The sequence below is a fragment of the Mustela nigripes genome, chromosome 13 (genome assembly GCF_022355385.1).
Source record: "Mustela nigripes isolate SB6536 chromosome 13, MUSNIG.SB6536, whole genome shotgun sequence".
NCBI classification, from domain to species: domain Eukaryota; kingdom Metazoa; phylum Chordata; class Mammalia; order Carnivora; family Mustelidae; genus Mustela; species Mustela nigripes.
Window position 1 is genome coordinate 72919949 of NC_081569.1, and position 18074 is coordinate 72938022.

Here is an 18074-nt window from a genome sequence, read left to right on the forward strand (position 1 = left end):
TACACTGCTGGGTATAGCCTTTCTCTATTCACCAAGATGTGTTTGTTTTGACAAGCCTCCTACTTGGCTTCTGTCTCGAGTTTTCTCTGAGAACAATGAGTTTTAAACATGTTTTTATCTTGAATGAACCAAATCCTAATCCCTCTGTGTTTTTTTTTTTTTTTTTTAAGTTGAAGTACAAACTCAAGAAGCAATTGTCACACTCCATCCCTCTGGTTAACATCCAATAGGCATTTTAGGGATTAGAAAGCTAATAAACATCATATTAGAGATTAAAATGTAAAATCTGAAGTGGTGGAAAATGCATGGGTCTGAAAATCTTTTGGACTTGAAAAATTTCCAAATCACTCCAGTGCTATTGTAGTATGGTCATACAGATAGCTATACTTCTTTGTTGACAAACCCCCTTAGGGAAAAAAAAAAAAAGTCAGGGGTGCCTGGGCAGCTCAGCAGTTAAGCTTCTGCCTTTGGCTCAGGTCATGATCCCAGGGTCCTGGGATGGAGGCCCTCTGCACTGGGCTCCCTACTCCCCGGGGAGTCTGCTTCTTCCTGTCCCTCCACCTGCCGCTCCCACTGCTTGTGCTCTCTCTCTCTGTCAAATAAATAAATGAACTCTTAAAAAAAAAAAAAAAGGATTTCCCCCAACCTTTTCAGTATCAGACATCTAGGGTCTTTCCTGACTCCGATGTCAGGGTTATGGTCCTCCATGGCCCACTGCCCCACCACACAATACACACTGGCTTTATTCCTTTCCCTCATGGTGGCTAAGAGCTTTGGCTCTGGAGTTAGGCCATCTCAGTAATCCGTTGTGACCATGGGCAAATTACCTACCAGATCTGTGACTCAATTTCCCATGTTTAAAAATAGAGATAATTATGATACCTGCTTTCAGGGGATCGTGGTCAGGATTAAATAGGGTAATATACATTAAAAGTTCATAGCACAGGAACTGGCATTTAGTAAGAGCTCAAATACTGTTTTTTTGTTTTAATTTTTATTTTTTAAGGTTTTATTTTTAAGGAATCTTTATACCTAGTGGGACTTGAACCCACAACCTTGAGATCAAGAATCATATACTCCACCCACTGAGCCAGCCAGGCACTCCGCTAAACACTATTTAAAAAATAGTGTTCAGTATTGTTTTGCAGCAAGTATACCAAGTCCATTCATAAATATACATGTGCTAAAAACAAAATGGTCTGACATACTATGAGTATTTTTTCTTTAGGCTCTTTAGCTGGCCTGGTGCCTCCAGACCTAGATTCTGGGTATGTACCTACATATGTAAATGGCATAAAGTGACCGAAACAGCCAGGAACTCTGTGGGCACCTCTACCACGGCTGGGGAAAACTCTAGTCCATAGAGGAAAGGTGTGGATGTGGGAGAGTTAATAGGAGCAGGGTCTGTGCTGACCAGATCCTGTAGTAGCTGAGCCAACCTCAGGCTGCCCCTCAAGTCTTACTGCAATTGTACCAGGAATGTTACCTTTTGCTCCCAATCAGCTGAGCTGATTGCTCAGCTCCCCTGTATCCTGGGGCACTTTTTTTCTGGGAACGCACCACTAACTGCTTCATCTGTAAAAACAAATAAGGACCTCTGCCCAGGGTCTAAAGGAAAGCATCCCTTTAGGACATAAAAATAGAAATAGTAGAGAAGAATGCTTAAAAGCTGAGTTCAGGATTTAGATAAGCTCTAGGTTTGAATCTTGCCTTCAATACTTTTTAGCTGTGTGAACTTCAACAGGTTGCTTATCCTTCTGAGCCTCTATTTCCTTACCTGGAAAAAGGGTAATAAGTGCCCCCCAAGAAGAATATTGTGAGACATAAATGGGATACTGATGTTGGGTAATTGCACAAGTTTCTGGCATATAAATAAGTGCCTAATAATGACAGCTTTGGGGCACCTGTCTGGTTTAGTCCATGGAGCATGTAACTCTTGATCTCAAGGTTGTAGGTTCGAGGTCCATGCTGGGTGGAGAGATTATTTAAAAAAAAAATAATGATAGCTGCTCCATGGGGCACAGGGGTGGCGCAGTCCATTAAGCATCTGCCTTTGGCTCAGTTCATGATCCCACAGTCCTGGGATTGAGTCACCCTCTCCCCCCACCCGCATCAGGCTCCCTGCTCAGCTGGGAGCCTGCTTCCTCCTCTCCCTCTGCCCCTCTTCCCTATTCGTGCTTTCTCTCTCAAATAAATAAATAAAATATTAAAAAAATTTTTTTGCTTCTCCATCACACTCTCTTTAGATTTTGCAGGGACCACACATTCATGGTAAAATCAAAGTTCATCTATTGCCAACAGATTTCCTTAGCCAAGTATATGAAGAGCAATAGTCTTATTAGATTAGGGCAAAGGTGATGTTAAAAAATTAAAATGGCCTGGAGTGTCTGGCCAACTCAGTCAGTGGAGCATGCTACTCTTGATTTCAGGATTGTGAGTTCAAGCCCCACACTGAGTGTGGAGCTTACTTAAAAAAAAAAAAAAAAAATTAAAATGGCCCAAACTAATTGATTTGGGGGCTTGATGAAATTATTTCTTTCTCAAAGATTTTTCAAGCCAGGTTCCCAACAGTCCTTCAGATAAACACTTCTTATAACATATTCAGGTTTTTTTCAAGAGCCAACTAAATACAACAATCATTTGAGTTATTGTTCCATGTCAGACTAAGTACCAAAGATTCAAAGATGTAGAAGATACATTTTTTTTCCTCAAGGAAATAACTGTTTAGTTGTTAATCTTTTTACCTGTGAAATCTCCCAGAATCACCTTCTCTATTCTATCTTTTCCCATATCCTTTAAGATGTTTCTTAATCTAGGGCTGGGTGAGAACTTCTCACTCTTTGTGTTTCTCACCATTCATCTAACTTTGTCCTCATTCAACTCCTACATAACTCAACAATATCATTAGCTTTTAAAGTTTTTTTTGTTTGTTTGTTTAATGTATATGAATCTCATCTCCCCAATCAGATTATAAGTAACTTTAGGGCATGGGTTTCTATTAGTTCATTCTATATTTCTATAACACCTGCCATTCTGTTATTCCTTATTTATTTATTTTATTTTATTATCCCCTCCCACCCACTCCCCCTGTTATTCCTTATTTAGATCATCAAGGATGACTGTCAATGAAATTTTATGAGCTTGTACAAAATACATAGTTTAACTTATCCCTCTAAGTCAATTGGGTATGAGATAGATGGATTTGGGGCAAGTGAGCTACTTTCCCATACAGCATCACCTGATCCATTTAGGAAATTTCCTTTCTCTTTTTGCCTTCTAATTTTCTCTCTTCCACAGTGTTGGAAGATCACTGAATTCTGCATGGAAAATGCCATTTCTATTTTTGCCTTTGGTCTTAAAAAGGCTTGAATCACTATCATTCTTGAAAAGGCTTAAATCACTATCATAGAAATCCCTCTAGAAGAGGACAGGGCAGCTGCTTAGCACATCTGAAATTCAACAGCCAAGCAAGAGGAGAAGCAGAAAGGATTTTGCCCCCATATCATCCTAAAGGGGAAAACTGTATCTTACCCTGGCTTAAATGGAGTTGGAATAGTGCCTATTAACTCAAAGATTCTCACACTTTGGAAAAACATCCTGATTTCTCTGAAATCACCTATATGGGATCTTTCTTCACCACAGAGTTATTATTCTTATCACTGTAATGTCAATGGGAATATTGGGACCATTCTCACAGTGAAGCGCGGTCCACAAGGTTGTGGACAAATCAGTAGTAACATTCACCCATCTGAGATTTTTTTCAACATTTATTACATTGTTGAAGGGAGAGACAAGAACAACCTCAGTATATAGGAAAATGTCCTCTACCCTTGAATACCTGCATATACACAGGGTGGGTGAGCAAGGCCAAGGCAGGAAGGAGGTTTGATTGTGCTTGTGTGCATGTGAGTGTGCACATTTGTGTATGAATCAGAACCTTCCCAAAGGGAGGAAAATGCTTAATCCTATCAGTCAAACTGGTGAAAGAGGTAACAGGCTCTGGGCTATTTATAGACCTTAAATTGGCATGTGCTGTACATATTGAATACTTTGCTGATCTCATTTTTTTAGAGCAGCTGAGATAAAGGAAAAGCAAAGAAAAGGTAATAAGATTCAGATCATGACTGTAATTTTAAAAATAACATTACCATAAGTGACTCTTAATCTCACAAAACAAACTGAGGGTTGCCGGGGGGAGGGGGTTTGGGAGAAGGGGGTGGGATTATGGACATTGGGGAGGGTATGTGATTTGGTGAGTGCTGTGAAGTGTGTAAACCTGGTGATTCACAGACCTGTACCCCTGGGGATAAAAATATATGTTTATAAAAAATAAAAAATTTAAAATAAAAAATTAAAAAAAAAAATAACATTACCTTTCTTATAATTGTAGATGCCTGGAAAATTTCCCAGAGTCAGAGAATTAGATAAAACGGGATTCAATTTTGAAAACAGAGTGGAGATAACCTGATCACTGAAGTCTGGGTGTAGAGGTGAAGAGGATTATCTGAATACTGTACTGATTTTATTTGATTTCAAGGGTGTTCTCCAGTGTCACTATTGCTTCCGTGCCAAAATGCCTCTGTGCTGCTGCATATAACATGGGGTCATCCAGAGACACTGACTTGAGGGCAGCAGTAAGCAATAAGCCCTCAAAAGGAACTTTGGAGAGTTGACACAAACATAGCTGTCCTGATCATCCCACGTCCCTTTCTCTAGGAAGAGGGTAAAGCTCTCTACCAAAAACAGCAGAAGAAACGCTCACCCTCTGAAGTAAGGACAGTAATGAGCCATTGCCCATCCATCTCCAGGGCCTCTCTGGAAAGAGGAAGGTGTGTTGTTTAGAGATGGAACCATATTTGGGACTCTTTGCCCAGCAGACTGCTGTTAAGGGGTTGGAGTGGCCTGCACTGGCTCTCTCAGGTACACTTGGGCCCCCCAGCTTCGAAGTCTTCTGGCTGGGACACATTTTACCCATCAATTTCTCCTTGACTCCATGTTCTAGTCATTCTAGTTACTCCTATTTCCCTTTGAGAACCTCAAAAGGTCTTCCATAAATGTTAAGAGATGGGCGGACTTGCTAGGCAACCAGAGAAACTGCAAATTCTATGTTAGGGAGAGGCATGATCCATCTTATCTCTCCTTTTCTTCCATGATTTATTTCCTCATCTGTGAAATGGGAATAACAGCACTGTCGCATTTACTTTACAAAGCGTGACTGCTGCATAAGATGAAAATCTACAGAAGCGCAAGGCATTAGCATTGCTGTGATAGTTATTTTTGTTATTACACATCCCCAAGGCTCACAGCTTCTCAGGACTTAAAACAACACAATATCTACTAAACTAAGTAGGTCTCAAAAGCCTGTCCCCAGCCTGTTAAAGAGATGGCTGCATGAAAGCTTGTTAGAAATTCAGGTTCTCTAGCCCCACCATAAGCCAACAGGATCAGAGCCTTCAAGTGTGAAGCCAAGAGACCTAGATTTTCAACAAGCTTCCAAGCAATGCTGACCATCAGCCAGGTGTGTGAGCCCTATTTACTCCATTCCATGAACACTAGACAGAACTGCTCAAACACTGGTTTGAAGGAAGAGATGGATGACATACACAGCTTCCTAGACCCCTCAGACTTGACCAGTGGGGGATGGGTTACAGCACAGGTGAATGACAATTCTTTTCTTGGGGAGTAGGAAGCAAAAACAGCACTTTCGAGGAGCTAAGCTTCCACAAGAGGACCACCAGAGAAGGGAAGGAGTGGTGGGTGGGAAAAGTAATTGGACTCACCTACAATGATACCACAAGCACTGACCAATCCAATCTCTTTCTTCAGGGCTACTCCACCTCCTCCGGAACCAGACTCGGGGCTGGCCTCCGACTCGCTTCCACCGGGGTGGTTCTTTTCAGTGTTGTTTCGGTGCCTGGCTCCTTTTTCCATCTTTCTCGTAGGATTCCACCTCCGAAAGGTATCTCTCTTTCTGAATAAGTGTGGGTGTAAATATATTTTAAGAGACTGTCTTTCAAACTGAAACGTCTTTTTCTGAAACAAGGACCACTCCTACCCCTCTTTAAAAAGACTCAGGCAGATAAAAAGAGAAAACTGAAAATATTCCTATTCCGTATCGACACTTTCTTGTCACTCGTGCTTAGAACAAGGAAAGGGCTGTTAAAAAGGGGTGGGGGGAATAAACATAGATATTTAAATATAAAAATAGAACTGTACCAGCTACTCCGGCTGGAATTTTCCTGAAGGGGATGTAGATCTTCAGAGACCAGGATGGTTCTGCAATGTGTACCAGGCAGTGGCTTATTTTAGACTCTTCAAAGATAGTCTGGGTTTCACTCAGCTCTGCCCCTAAGAAAACAAAGATTGTCTTTACCTCCCCTTAGCCTTTTCTTTTTGATGAAGATAAGAGTTTTCATTAACTGAAGGGAAAACAGGCAATCCTCCGGTACTTTCTTCTCTTCCAGAAAAACAACTGTGGACCAGACCGGTTTGCTCTAGATCTTGTTTCCACCTGCTGTGGGTTTGTTTTCCCCTCCCTGTCTTCTGCCTTCCGCTTTTTCCAGATGTCCTCTTCTGTTCGTTTGTTTTCCTGTCCTTGTTTTCTTTCTTCTGAGCTCCGTCCTCACAGCACAGACTGCCCCATCTCTCTAGGTTATGGGAGAGTGACTCTGGCACACAAGATTGTGCTTCCCTTTTAGCATGGGGTTTTATGTGCTGAGATAGCTCCGCCCCCCACCTCCTCGGTCTCTCCATCCTCAGTCTGTCTCCTCCCTCTTCTTCAATTTAAATATTAGCACCCAGCCCCCAAAGATCACCGAGAAAATGGATTAAAATATTCTGCCTTGTAATCGTCTCTCATTCTCCATCTTTCTCCTTGTAAGAAGTGGAAGTAAAATCCTTCCATGTCAACTGTTCTGGGAGAGTTCGTTAGCTGGTATAGCATTACAGGTCATACAGCATTTGCGAGCTTTATAAATAAGGGACCGGTTGTGCAGACACTTTAATGCCATCAGAAATACACTGGCAACTGTGCTAAAATATTTATGTCCGGATCATTTGAGGATACAGGAGAGAAGGTTGTAAGGACCTTGTTTTCAAGTTTCTGAAAGTAGGAAATGCACGGCTGGGGGAGGGGAATGCAAAGAATTAAGAATAATGGAAAAGAGGTTCATTTAAGTAATTGTGAGCTGTGAAGGGCATAAGTGAAACAGAACCACCAAAAGAGGTGGTAGACTTACTGTTCACATCTCTTATTTAGTGTAAGCTAAGACAGGACAAAAATGACTCCCATCTTAGATCCAGGAAAGAATGACACAAAATCTGATCGAATGGAACCTTTCATAGCTTCTAATACTTTTTGCATAGATAAATTATTTGAGAGATAGCCCAGGCAAGGAGTGGGGAGCTTTCAGCACCTTTCTGACCATAAAGCAGATTGCTGATGTTAAGAGATGGCCAACTAAGGACACCTGGGTGGCTCAGTCCTTAAGCGTCTACCTGCAGCTCAGGTCATGATCCCAGGGTACTAGGATCAAGTGGCATGGGGCTCCCTGCTCAGCGGGAAGCCTGCTTCTCCCTCTCCTGCTCCCCCTGCTTGCTTGTGTTTCCTCTCTCTCTGTCAAATAAATAAATAAAATCTTATTAAAAAAAAAAAGAGATGGCCAACTTATTACCATATTGATATTGTGTCTTGGATTCCCTGAAGAATTTCACCCAGGAACTGCTGCCTTATGGCAAGAGCAACAATATCTATTGTATTTGTAAAGTACATTGAAAAACAGCAAGAAGCAAAATAGCAGGCCATACTATAAATCTAAAATAAAATTGTTTTGGATCTGTATTAAATAAATTGTGCAAAAGCACTTGATTTTAAAGTGGGTCTAAAAAATAAAGCTGACAAGTAAGTACAGAAATTTGGCCTCACTTTTTGGAAAATGTTCCAAAGACTTCAGATTTTAAGGAAAATACCTAATTGCTTAAAAGAGGGATAGTTGAGCTATTGTAGCAAAGACTTTTCAAATAAGATAAAGTCCAATCCACAGTATTTCCACTTTGCCCCTTAACCACTCAGCAAGTATTAAGAAGTTTCAAAGGTTGGGAGTTTAACTTTTTCTTCAAGATACAGCAAATTGAAAGCCTCAGCAAAATAAATAAACAAATAAATAAGTTAATAGGATTTTTAATAAAGACAGAAGAAAAGGAAATATATAGCACAAAACTCCACAGGAGGGGATGAGTCATGGCAATTTTGAGTTGCCTCTGGCCTTTCCTGAAGGACAAAGCATTGAGGAAAAATTTGATGGATTCATCTTTAAACAATGCGATTTGAAGATTTCTGCCCAAATTTCAACATTAATGTATAAAAAATAATCTTTCTCCTTCTCAAAGATGAGTTGTTTCAGTATAATATATATTTCTAATTTAACTGATATAGATTTAATATGAGATAAAACATGAATGTGCATTCTGACCACAGAATGGCAGGCTTTAGTCAGCTGAATTTATGATTAAAGAAGTTAAGGAGGGTTATGGGATCAAACACATTCTACACAGCCACTAAAATACTTAGTACTAGAGACTCTTCCCCTCTTTCAACAGGAACATTTATTTATTCAGATTACATGGCTCACTTCAGGTTGGAATCTTTTTGTGAAATAAACCCTAGGGAGGGGCGCCTGGTTGGCTCAGTGGGTTAAAGCCTCTGCCTTCAGCTCAGGTCATGATCCCAGGGTCCTGGGATTGAGCCCCACATCCCATTGGGCTCTCTGCTCAGCAGGGAGCCTGCTTCCCTTCCTCTCTCTGCCTGCCTCTCTGCCTACTTGTGATCTCTAAGTAATCAATTAATTAATTTTAAAAAAAGACCTAGGGATGTCAAAATTCTATATGACTAACACTGAACACAAGAGAGTACAAAAGTCTTGATGTAATATGCTGAAAAAAAAATCTACAGTAATGATTAACTGAAGTTTCTTTTTTTTTTAAAAAGATTTATTTATTTATTTGACAGAGAGAGATCACAAGCAGGCAGAGAGGCAGGCAGAGAGAGAGAGGAGGAAGCAGGTTCCCTGCTGAGCAGAGAGCCCAATGGGATGTGGGGCTCAATCCCAGGACCCTGGGATCATGACCTTTCCGAAGGCAGAGGCTTCAACCCACTGAGCCACCCAGGCGCCCAACTGAAGTTTCTTATTGAAATTTTGAACACTGAATTATTTTTTACTCATTATTTTACATTTACCTTTATATCTTTTATTCTACTTTCTACACTTAAATAGTGCTGCTTTACAATCTACAAACTATTTTATGCCCAACAGCTCAGGGTTTTGTTTTTTTTTTCTTCTTTATTAAATACTTCAGGTAGACAAGGCAGGTTTTTTTGCTTATTATGAAGATTAAGAAGCTGAGCCTTGGAAAAGTATCTTACCTGAGGTCAAAGACAAGACAATCTGCTTCTGGGCAAGTGGATGCCAATAGTTTACACATGGAGAATTTTCCTGGGACATATAGCTACTTGCTGATGCTAAACTTTTTTCACATAAGGGAAACAGAAAGTCTTTGGTCAGGGCCATGTCCACATCTTCTTGAGTTGGTGTCATAACTGTGCCTTTTAGGGGAACCTGGGTGGCTCAGTGGGTTAAAGCCTCTGCCTTCAGCTCAGGTTATGATCCCAGGGTCCTGGGATCGAGCCCCACATCCCATTGGGCTCTCTGCTCAGCAGGGAGCCTGCTTCTCCCTTTCTCTGTCCGCCTCTCTGCCTACTTGTGATCTCTGTCTGTCCAGTAAATAAACAAAATCTTAAAAAAAAAAAAAAAACAAAACTGTGCCTTTTAAAGATTTTATTTATTTGTTTGTCAGAGAGAGAGAGCATAAGCAGGCAGAGGCAGACAGAGAAGCAGGCTCCCCGCTGAGCAAGGATCCTAATGCAGGACTTGATCCCAGGACCCTGGGATCATGACCTGAGCTGTAGGCAGCAGCTTAACTGACTGAGCCACTCAGGTGTCCCATAACATTGCCTTTTAGAGAGCCATCTTGATGCCAACACTTAATATCTGTTCAGTGAGACCCACAGGACTCAGTCCGCCCTCCCCTCCAAAATTTGTCACTCCCTTTACATAGTCCTCAGTTTGGCCATTTTCCAACTGCATTAGTACAGCTCTATTTCCAGTATCTGGGTGACTCTTTATTGTTGATTTGCACACTTACGATGGGAAGAAAGTGGTCATTTCAACAAAGGAAAGGGTGGGTAAAAGGGTCGTTTTCTTATGAATATGGATTTACCAAGAGAAAGGCTGTATGAGGCTGACACCTACTGCACAAAGAAAGATATGGCACAGGAACACGTTACTTGTATATATTGAAAAAAAAAAAACAAAACAGTCATTCTGTCATATATAGTCCCTTTTTGAAACAACAGCTAAGAAGTATCTGTTAATAAAGAGGAATGGAGCACAAAGTTCATTTACTCCTTTTTTTCCCCCCTTTGGGACCCAATTGTTTCAACAGAGCTGTGAAGTCTGAGATCACAAAGAGAGGGCCCAAATCTCTTCCTGGAGGAAACTCACAGGCCATGCTCCCACTCCATTCTTCTGCTTGCACCAACATGACCAGAGTCAGAGGAAACCCTGGTTTCAATGAAAGCCAGTTTTCTTCCTAAAGTCATAATGACCACTGGCCTATGGTCAAACAGTCAAACAGTGGTTTCCTAAGCTAGTGGTTCTGGGACCCTTTATTTCATTCAAAATGGAAAGTAGATCAAAATTAGTGAGCAAAGAGGAAAGAAATAAAAAAGTAAAAGCCAAAACAACTCAGAAAGAAAAGAAGATGAAATGAGGAGATGTAGTTAGATAATAAGCCCTTTTTGGTGTATGCTCTGTTTGGATTTTGGACATATTCACAAGTTCAAAGAAAGTTGTATCTTCTAGGGTTTATGCAATTCTGATAATTTGGATGGAGAAGATCCTGTTTTGTTATGATGGTCAATTAATTCATGCTCTTCTGGAGATAATGATGAATCCTTGCTCTGACACTAGCGACAAAAATTCCAGCAGATTACTCTTCTGTCTGCTGCACTTGACTAGATTCCAGGGAGCTAGCCCAGCACTAGTGGGAAAGAAATAAAGGCTCCTGAGACAGCTGCATGTTCTTAATTCCTTTGCCGGGGCAAATCTGTCTCAAGACCTTGGTATTCTTTTTAAGCATTTAGGTGATTCAAATGCTGAGTACTTAAGTGTGGAAACTTCCAGTTCCTAATTGGTTTTCACTGAGGATTTATGTTTATCAAAGATAAAGGCTCTTATCTTTTAGGATTATGGAAAATAAGTTCCCTGAAATTAAAGATTTATTTTGTTCATTGCTGTAGCCCCAGTACCAAAAATGGTGCTGGAACTAAGTAAATATGACTGATTGAATGAATGAATGAATGAATGGTAATGCACATTAATGCACAATAATTAAACAATATCTGATGGACTGATGTGTTTTATTTATTTATTTATTTATTATATTTAGATTTATATATATTTATACATTATATTATATTTATAATATATTTATAATATATACATGTTATATTTATATATTTATATATATAAATATATTTATATATTTATATATATTATATTTAGATATATATTAGATTTATTATAGTAAGATGTAGTCCTCTGTGCTTAGAGAGAAGCTGGACTGGAGATGGAGGAGAAAAACACAATCAAATGTTTGACTTTGAAGATCATTTCATATGGAACACAGATCTCAACCAGGCCCCCCAACAATGCCTGGCATTCTCACCACTGTCCTGCAGTCAACGGAGTCTTTCACTCACTTTCATTCTCTTCTCTGCAAGTACCATCCCCCAAATCTTCACTCTAGTTGATGTCCTTGCCTATTGCTTCATGGAGAAAACAGAAAGGCAAAGAGAACTTCCATATCCTCCAACCACTAACACGGTCATTTGGTCTGCCTGACGCGCACCCACATATTCTGTCTTCTTTCCTATAGAAATGGATGTGCTGTGCCTGTTCCTATGTATCTTCCTGACTTGTGCATCAGCTTCCCAGACTAACATCTACTCAGGGACTTTGCTCCTACAATTATTCCCCTCTCTCCTGCATCATCAGTTTTTTCACTCTTAAGGGGATTATTCCTATCAGCAAACAAACATGCTGTAATACTTCCCAGAAAGAAAGAAAGAAAGAAAGAAAGACCGACCAACCCTTAGCAACTTCCCTTTGCTCTACATTCCTTTTCAGCTTCGATCCAACTTCTTTGATCCCTTGTTTTTACTTCTTCACTTCATTCATGCTTGAACCCACTACACTTAAGCTCTCATTTCCATCACTCCACTGAATCCATTCTTGTCAAGTGACCAATAGCCACCACATATTTCAATCTTGTGGCCATTTTTCAGTCTTTGTCTTACTGGTCTCACAGCAGCATGGCTCCTGGACATCCAATTTCCTGGCTTTCCGCTTCCTCACTGGCCTCTTCACAGGCTCCTCAGCTGGATCTTTTTTATTCTCAAACTCTCCTTTTCTCTAATGTCCCTGACTGGGTGATCTCATCCAGTCCTATGACCTTCAGAAACATCTATACACTGATATTTCCCAAATATTTAGATCTAGCCCTCATTTCACTCATAAACTCTAGAGTTAGTTATCTTTTTTAAAAAGATTTTTATTTATTTATTCATGAGAGACACAGAGAGAGAGAGACAGAGAGAGCGTGCGAGCAGCAGAGACAGAAGGAGAAGCAGGCTCCCCAAGGAGCAGGGAGCCTGACGTGGGACTTGATCCCAGGACTCCGGGATCATGACCTGAGCTGAAGGCAGATGCTTAACCAACTGAACCACCCAGGGGCCCTACAGTTAGCTATCTACTTGATGTCTCTGCTTGGATGCTTAATAGGAACCTCAAACTTAATAGGAACCTCAAACCTTAATAGGAACCTCAAATGTCTAGTGCCTTCATGCATCTCCAAACTCTCTCTTCTTCCAGTATTCCCCACTTTAGGAAATGGCAAATAGTTAGTTGGTCGAGCCAGATACCCTGAAGTCAACCTTGACTTTGGTCTCTCTCAAGTGCCCTACAATTGTCTTGTCAGCCAATCCTGTTAGCTGTATAGATTTACTCTTATCTAGAAATGAATCCCTTCTTAACATCTCCACTGTTACCACCCTAGTTCATCACCATCTCACCCTCAGCAATATTCCCTGGACTATGCAGTAGCTTTCTAGTTGGTCTTCTCATTTCCATACTTATTCTGTGACAAATGTCCTTTCAACACAGCGGCCAGAATGATCCTTTATAATTATAAATCAGGTCATGTCACCCCCTGCTCAAAACCCTTCAATGGCTGCTCGGCATACAGAAGATTCAGATTTGAAGTCTTCTTTATTGTGATCCCATTGGCCACTCGACATTTATATTCTTCTGCTCTTCCTTCCACTTAGTACTACCAGACTCACAGGACTTCTCACTATTCTATGAAGGCTGAGCTCTGCCTCAGGACTTTGGACTACCTAGGGCCTCTCAGGAACACTTCCTCTAGACAGTCACCCTCTTTGTCCTGTCATGTTATACATGTTCCCTCAGTAAACGTTGCTCCTTACAGAGGGTTGCTCTGACCACCCAATGTACCTTATTTTTATCAGCACTGCTTAACATTGTATGTTTGTTTGCTTGTTTGTTGTTTGTCTCTCCTGTTAGAATGTAAGCTCCAGATTGTTGAATTTTTGTTTTTTTGAGGTGGGTTATGGTCATGGTTAAAGAATATTTCTCTGTTAGGGGCACCTGGATGGCTCAGTTGGATAAGCGTCAGCCTTTCCGTTCAGATCATGATCCCAAGGTCCTGGGATCCAGCCCCACAGCAAGCCCCACATCAAGCCCCTCACTGGGCTTCCTGATCAGCAAGGAGCCTGCCTCTCCTTCTTCCCCCTGCTTGTGCTGTCTCTTGCTCTCTCTCTCCAAAATAAATAAATCTTCAAAAAAAGAATACTTCTCTTTTAGAGATATATGCCAATATATCTATGAATGAAATAATATGACATCTTGGACTTACTTTAAAATAATATAGGGGGAAGGATAGAAATAAAAGAAGGTCAACTATGAATTGATATTATTTAAGATGGATAGTAGGTAGATAGGAGTAACTTGGGTTGTACACATTTAAATTTTTTCATTCAAACAAACAAATAAAACTTTGCTTGTTTCTTTACCATTATATCCCTAGTGCCTAAAGCAGTGCTTGGCATATAGGAAGAATTTGTTAAAGAAAAAAAAAGAAAGAAAACAGGCTCAAAATGGAGTCACTTGTGCTAAGCCCTATGTCAGCAAACCAAGGCTTTATATCTAATCTAACTGCATTTTCAGCCTCTCCCAGCAATGTGAACTTTAATCAATCTGGTATTACTTGATCAGCACTAGTGAGGAAATCTTCCTGATAGACCCCCTGCCCTTCTCCCAAAGGAAGGTAGCCTGGCCTGAAATAATCCACTCTTTGGTAGAAAATTCCTTTTTCTGTCTTCATCTGCCTATGAAAGACTTCCATTTTGTACAGCTCCATGGAGCCCCTTTCCACTCTCTAAATGGGATGTTGCCTGATTCATGAATTGCTAAATAAAGTTAACTATATCTTCAAATTTACTCAATTGAATTTTGCCTTTTAACAAACTCATAAATACATATTCATTCAACAGTCATTGCATACTGAATCCGAAGAATAAAGGTATATTTTCAAAATAAGTTTTAATCATTTACTGCCAATTGTTGAAAATCTAAATTCTAAGTTCCAAATGAGGATTTTATAAAGAGTACCCCCTTCTGGGCCCTGAGTCCAAGAATGTCCTAATTGTGAAGATGCCAAAAGTTATGGCATGTGGCTAATTTGGTGATAGCTATGCCTTTAATTATTTTCCTTAAGACTAATTTTTAAAAACATAGCTTTGTTCTTTCCTCTTTTTCGCCAAATCATGGTAATTAACTGTGATATCCCATACTAGAATAGCATAGCAAAGTTGGGAAGGAAATACAAAAGTCTAGGTAGGTGAAAATTTATGGATCCAATCACTTAGAACTTTTGCCAGGCTACAGTGTGGAGATCACTGATATTGAATATAAAAATCCCTAAAAGAAAATGTGTCTTTTAAGAAATTTCCAGAACTACACAATTTATTAGACTAATAGCGAAAGCAATTCTAGTAGAAATTTATTGTATGTAACTGGGTGTAATCAATTTCATTAAACTACTTAGCCAATCTAATCAACTATTTACTGTGTTAAGAATATAATGGTGAGCAAAGACCTGCTTCAAGGACCTCAGGCATGTGATGATTAATTTTATATATTAACTTGACTGGCCACATGGTGTCCAGATTAAATATTATTTCTAGGTGTGTTCATGAGGGTGTTTCTGGGTGAGATTAGCATTCGAATCAGTAAACTCAGTAAAGTTAGTTGCTCTCCCCAATCAGAGTGAGCATTATCCAATCTGTTGGGGGCCTGAATAGGACAAAAGACAGTGAACAGAGGAATTTGTCCTTGTTTGCCTATTTTAAACCTGCCTGCTGGAGTAGGGACATCTCATCTTCTCATCTTCTCCAGCCTTTGGATTGGATTTTAACCATTGCCTCCCATGATTCTCAGGCCTTTGGACTCAATGAATTACAATACCAGCTTGCCTGAGTCTCCAGTTTGCAGATAGCAGATTGTGGGATTTCTCAGCCCTCAATAATTGCATGAGCCAATTTATCATAATACCTCTAACTTTGTTTCTGTCTCTGTATCTATTTTGACCTCCACCTGTATCTATACAGGCAAAGCTCAGAGTATGATACTGCACATTCAGTTCCAGTAAAGCAAGTATTGCAATAAAGCGAGTCAAATGAATTTTTTGGTTTCTCAGTGTATATAAAATTTACATTTAGTCTGTTGGGTGTCTGCCTTCCTTCAGCTCAAGTCAAGATCCAGGGTTCCTGGGATTGAGTTTCTCACTGGGCTCCTTGCTGATGGGGAGCCTCCTTTTCCCTATTCTCGCCTCTCCCCTGCTTGTACTCTCGCTCTTTGTTGAACAAATAAATAAAATCTTTAAAAAAAAAAGGACTAACACAGATTTAATTTTTAAAAATTACATTTACACTATATTGCAGTCCATTATGTGTAATAGCATAATGTCTAAAAAAAAAGTACATATCTTAGTTGTAAAATACTTTATTGTTAAAAAAAATTGCTAACCATCATCTGAGCTTTCAGCAAGTCATAATCTTTTTTGTTGGTGGAGGGTCTTGACTTGATGTTGATGGTTGTTGACTAATCAGGGTCGTAGTTGCTGAAGGCTGGGGTGGCTGTGGCCATTTCTTAAAATAAGGCAACAGTGAAGTTCGCCAATTGATTGACTCATCTTCTCACAAAGGATTTCCCAGCACATGAGAGTCCTAGATGGCATCTTCTTCCCATATAACGCCGTTTCACCTAGAAAATCTGTTCTTTAGTGTAGCTACTTTTAATTATCTTAGCTGGATCTTCTTGGTAACTTGCTGTGGCTTCTACATCAGCACTTGCTGCCTCACCTTGCACTTTTATGTTATCGAGGTGGTTTTTTTTTCCTTAAACCTCATTAACCAACTTGTTGTAGCTATAAACTTTTCTTCTGTAGCTTCCTCACCTCTCAGCCCTCAAAGAATTGAGGAGAGTTATGGCCTTAGGCTTTAGTTTATCAGAATGTTGTGACTGGTTTGATCTATCCAGACCACTAACACTAACAGCAATAAGGCTATTATTATTTCTTATCATTTCCATGTTCACTAGACTAGCACTTTTCATTTCAAGAACTCTTCTTTGGGAGCACCTGGGTAGTTCAGTCAGCTGGGCATCTGCCTTCATTTCAGGTCATGATCCCAGATTCCTGGGATTGAGCCACATGATCTCAGATTCCTGGGATTGAGCCACATCAGGCTCCCTGCTCTGTGGGGAGGCTGCTTCTCCCTCTCCCTCTACCTGCCGCCCCCTCTGCTTGTACTTTCTGTCAAATAAATATATGAGATCTTAAAAAAAGAATTAAGAAAAAAACCCCAACTTTCCTTTGAATTCACAATTTGGCTAAATGTTTGGTATAGAGGCCTACCTTTCACCCTATCTTGGCTATTGACATGTGTTCCTAACTTAAGTTTAATAATTTCTAGCTTTTGATTTAAAGTGAGAGATACATTTGGAGCACCCGGGTGGCTCAGTCAGATAAGCATCTGACTCTTAATTTCAGCTCAGGTCATGATCTCAGGCTCATGAGATCAAGCCCTGTGTCAGGCTCCACACTGGGCATGGTAACTGCTCAAGATTCTCCCTCTCCCTCTGCCCCTGACTCCAGTTTGCGTGTGCTCTCTCTCTCTTTCTCAAAATAAATAAAATAAAATAAAATAAAATAAAATAAAGCAAGAGATATGCAACTCTAGCTTTCCCTTGAACACTTAGACACCATTTAAGGTTACTAGCGGGCTTTATTTCAATACTATTATGTCTCAAGGAATAGAGAGGCCCAAGGAGAGGTAGAGAGAAGAGGGGATGGGTGGTCAGTAGAGCGGCCAGAACACACACAGCATTTAAGTTTGCCATTTTATATGGGAGCTGTTCGTAACGTCCACAATTACAATGGTAATATTGAAGAACACTGATCACAGCTCACATTAATAATAATAATAATAATGAAAAAATTAGAGCATTAAGAGAATTACCAAAATGTGACATGAAGACACCAAGCGAGCAAATGTTGTTGGAAAAAAAATGGCATTAGGGTTCCCACAAATCTTCAATTTGTAAAAAATGCAGTATCTGTGAAGTGCAATAAAACTCTGTTTCCTCTATCTAACCTCTACCTCCACCCAACCATCCATCCGTCCATCGTCCCCTATTGGTTCTGTTTCCATGCAGAACTCTGCATAATAATACAAGGACCTTAGATACAGACACTTTAGGTGTTTCTCTTTCCTCCTGAAGTCCTCAGCTTAGTTACTTAGATTCCCTGACAAAGGATCACTGGACATTGAGGAAAGCTCTAGCACAAAATCCATAGACAATAAAAAACACGGATGA

At 40.1% G+C, this 18074-nt stretch overlaps 1 protein-coding gene across 3 annotated transcripts in view; it reads right to left on the reverse strand.

Annotated features, from left to right (window-relative positions):
- The window catches only part of SLC7A8 (solute carrier family 7 member 8), a 50368-nt gene extending 43665 nt beyond the window's left edge, over positions 1-6703 (reverse strand). The window contains exons 1-2 of one of the 3 annotated variants that reach the window (XM_059372923.1): positions 6374-6703; positions 5781-5971 (exon numbers count right to left, since the gene is read on the reverse strand). In XM_059372923.1, coding sequence (XP_059228906.1) covers positions 5781-5931 — 151 coding nt within the window. In that variant the 5' untranslated portion in view covers positions 5932-5971; positions 6374-6703. Of the gene's footprint in view, positions 1-5780 lie in introns of all 3 variants that reach the window. The other 2 variants (XM_059372925.1, XM_059372924.1) reach the window with 2 other exon arrangements.
- Positions 6704-18074: the final 11371 nt, after the last annotated feature.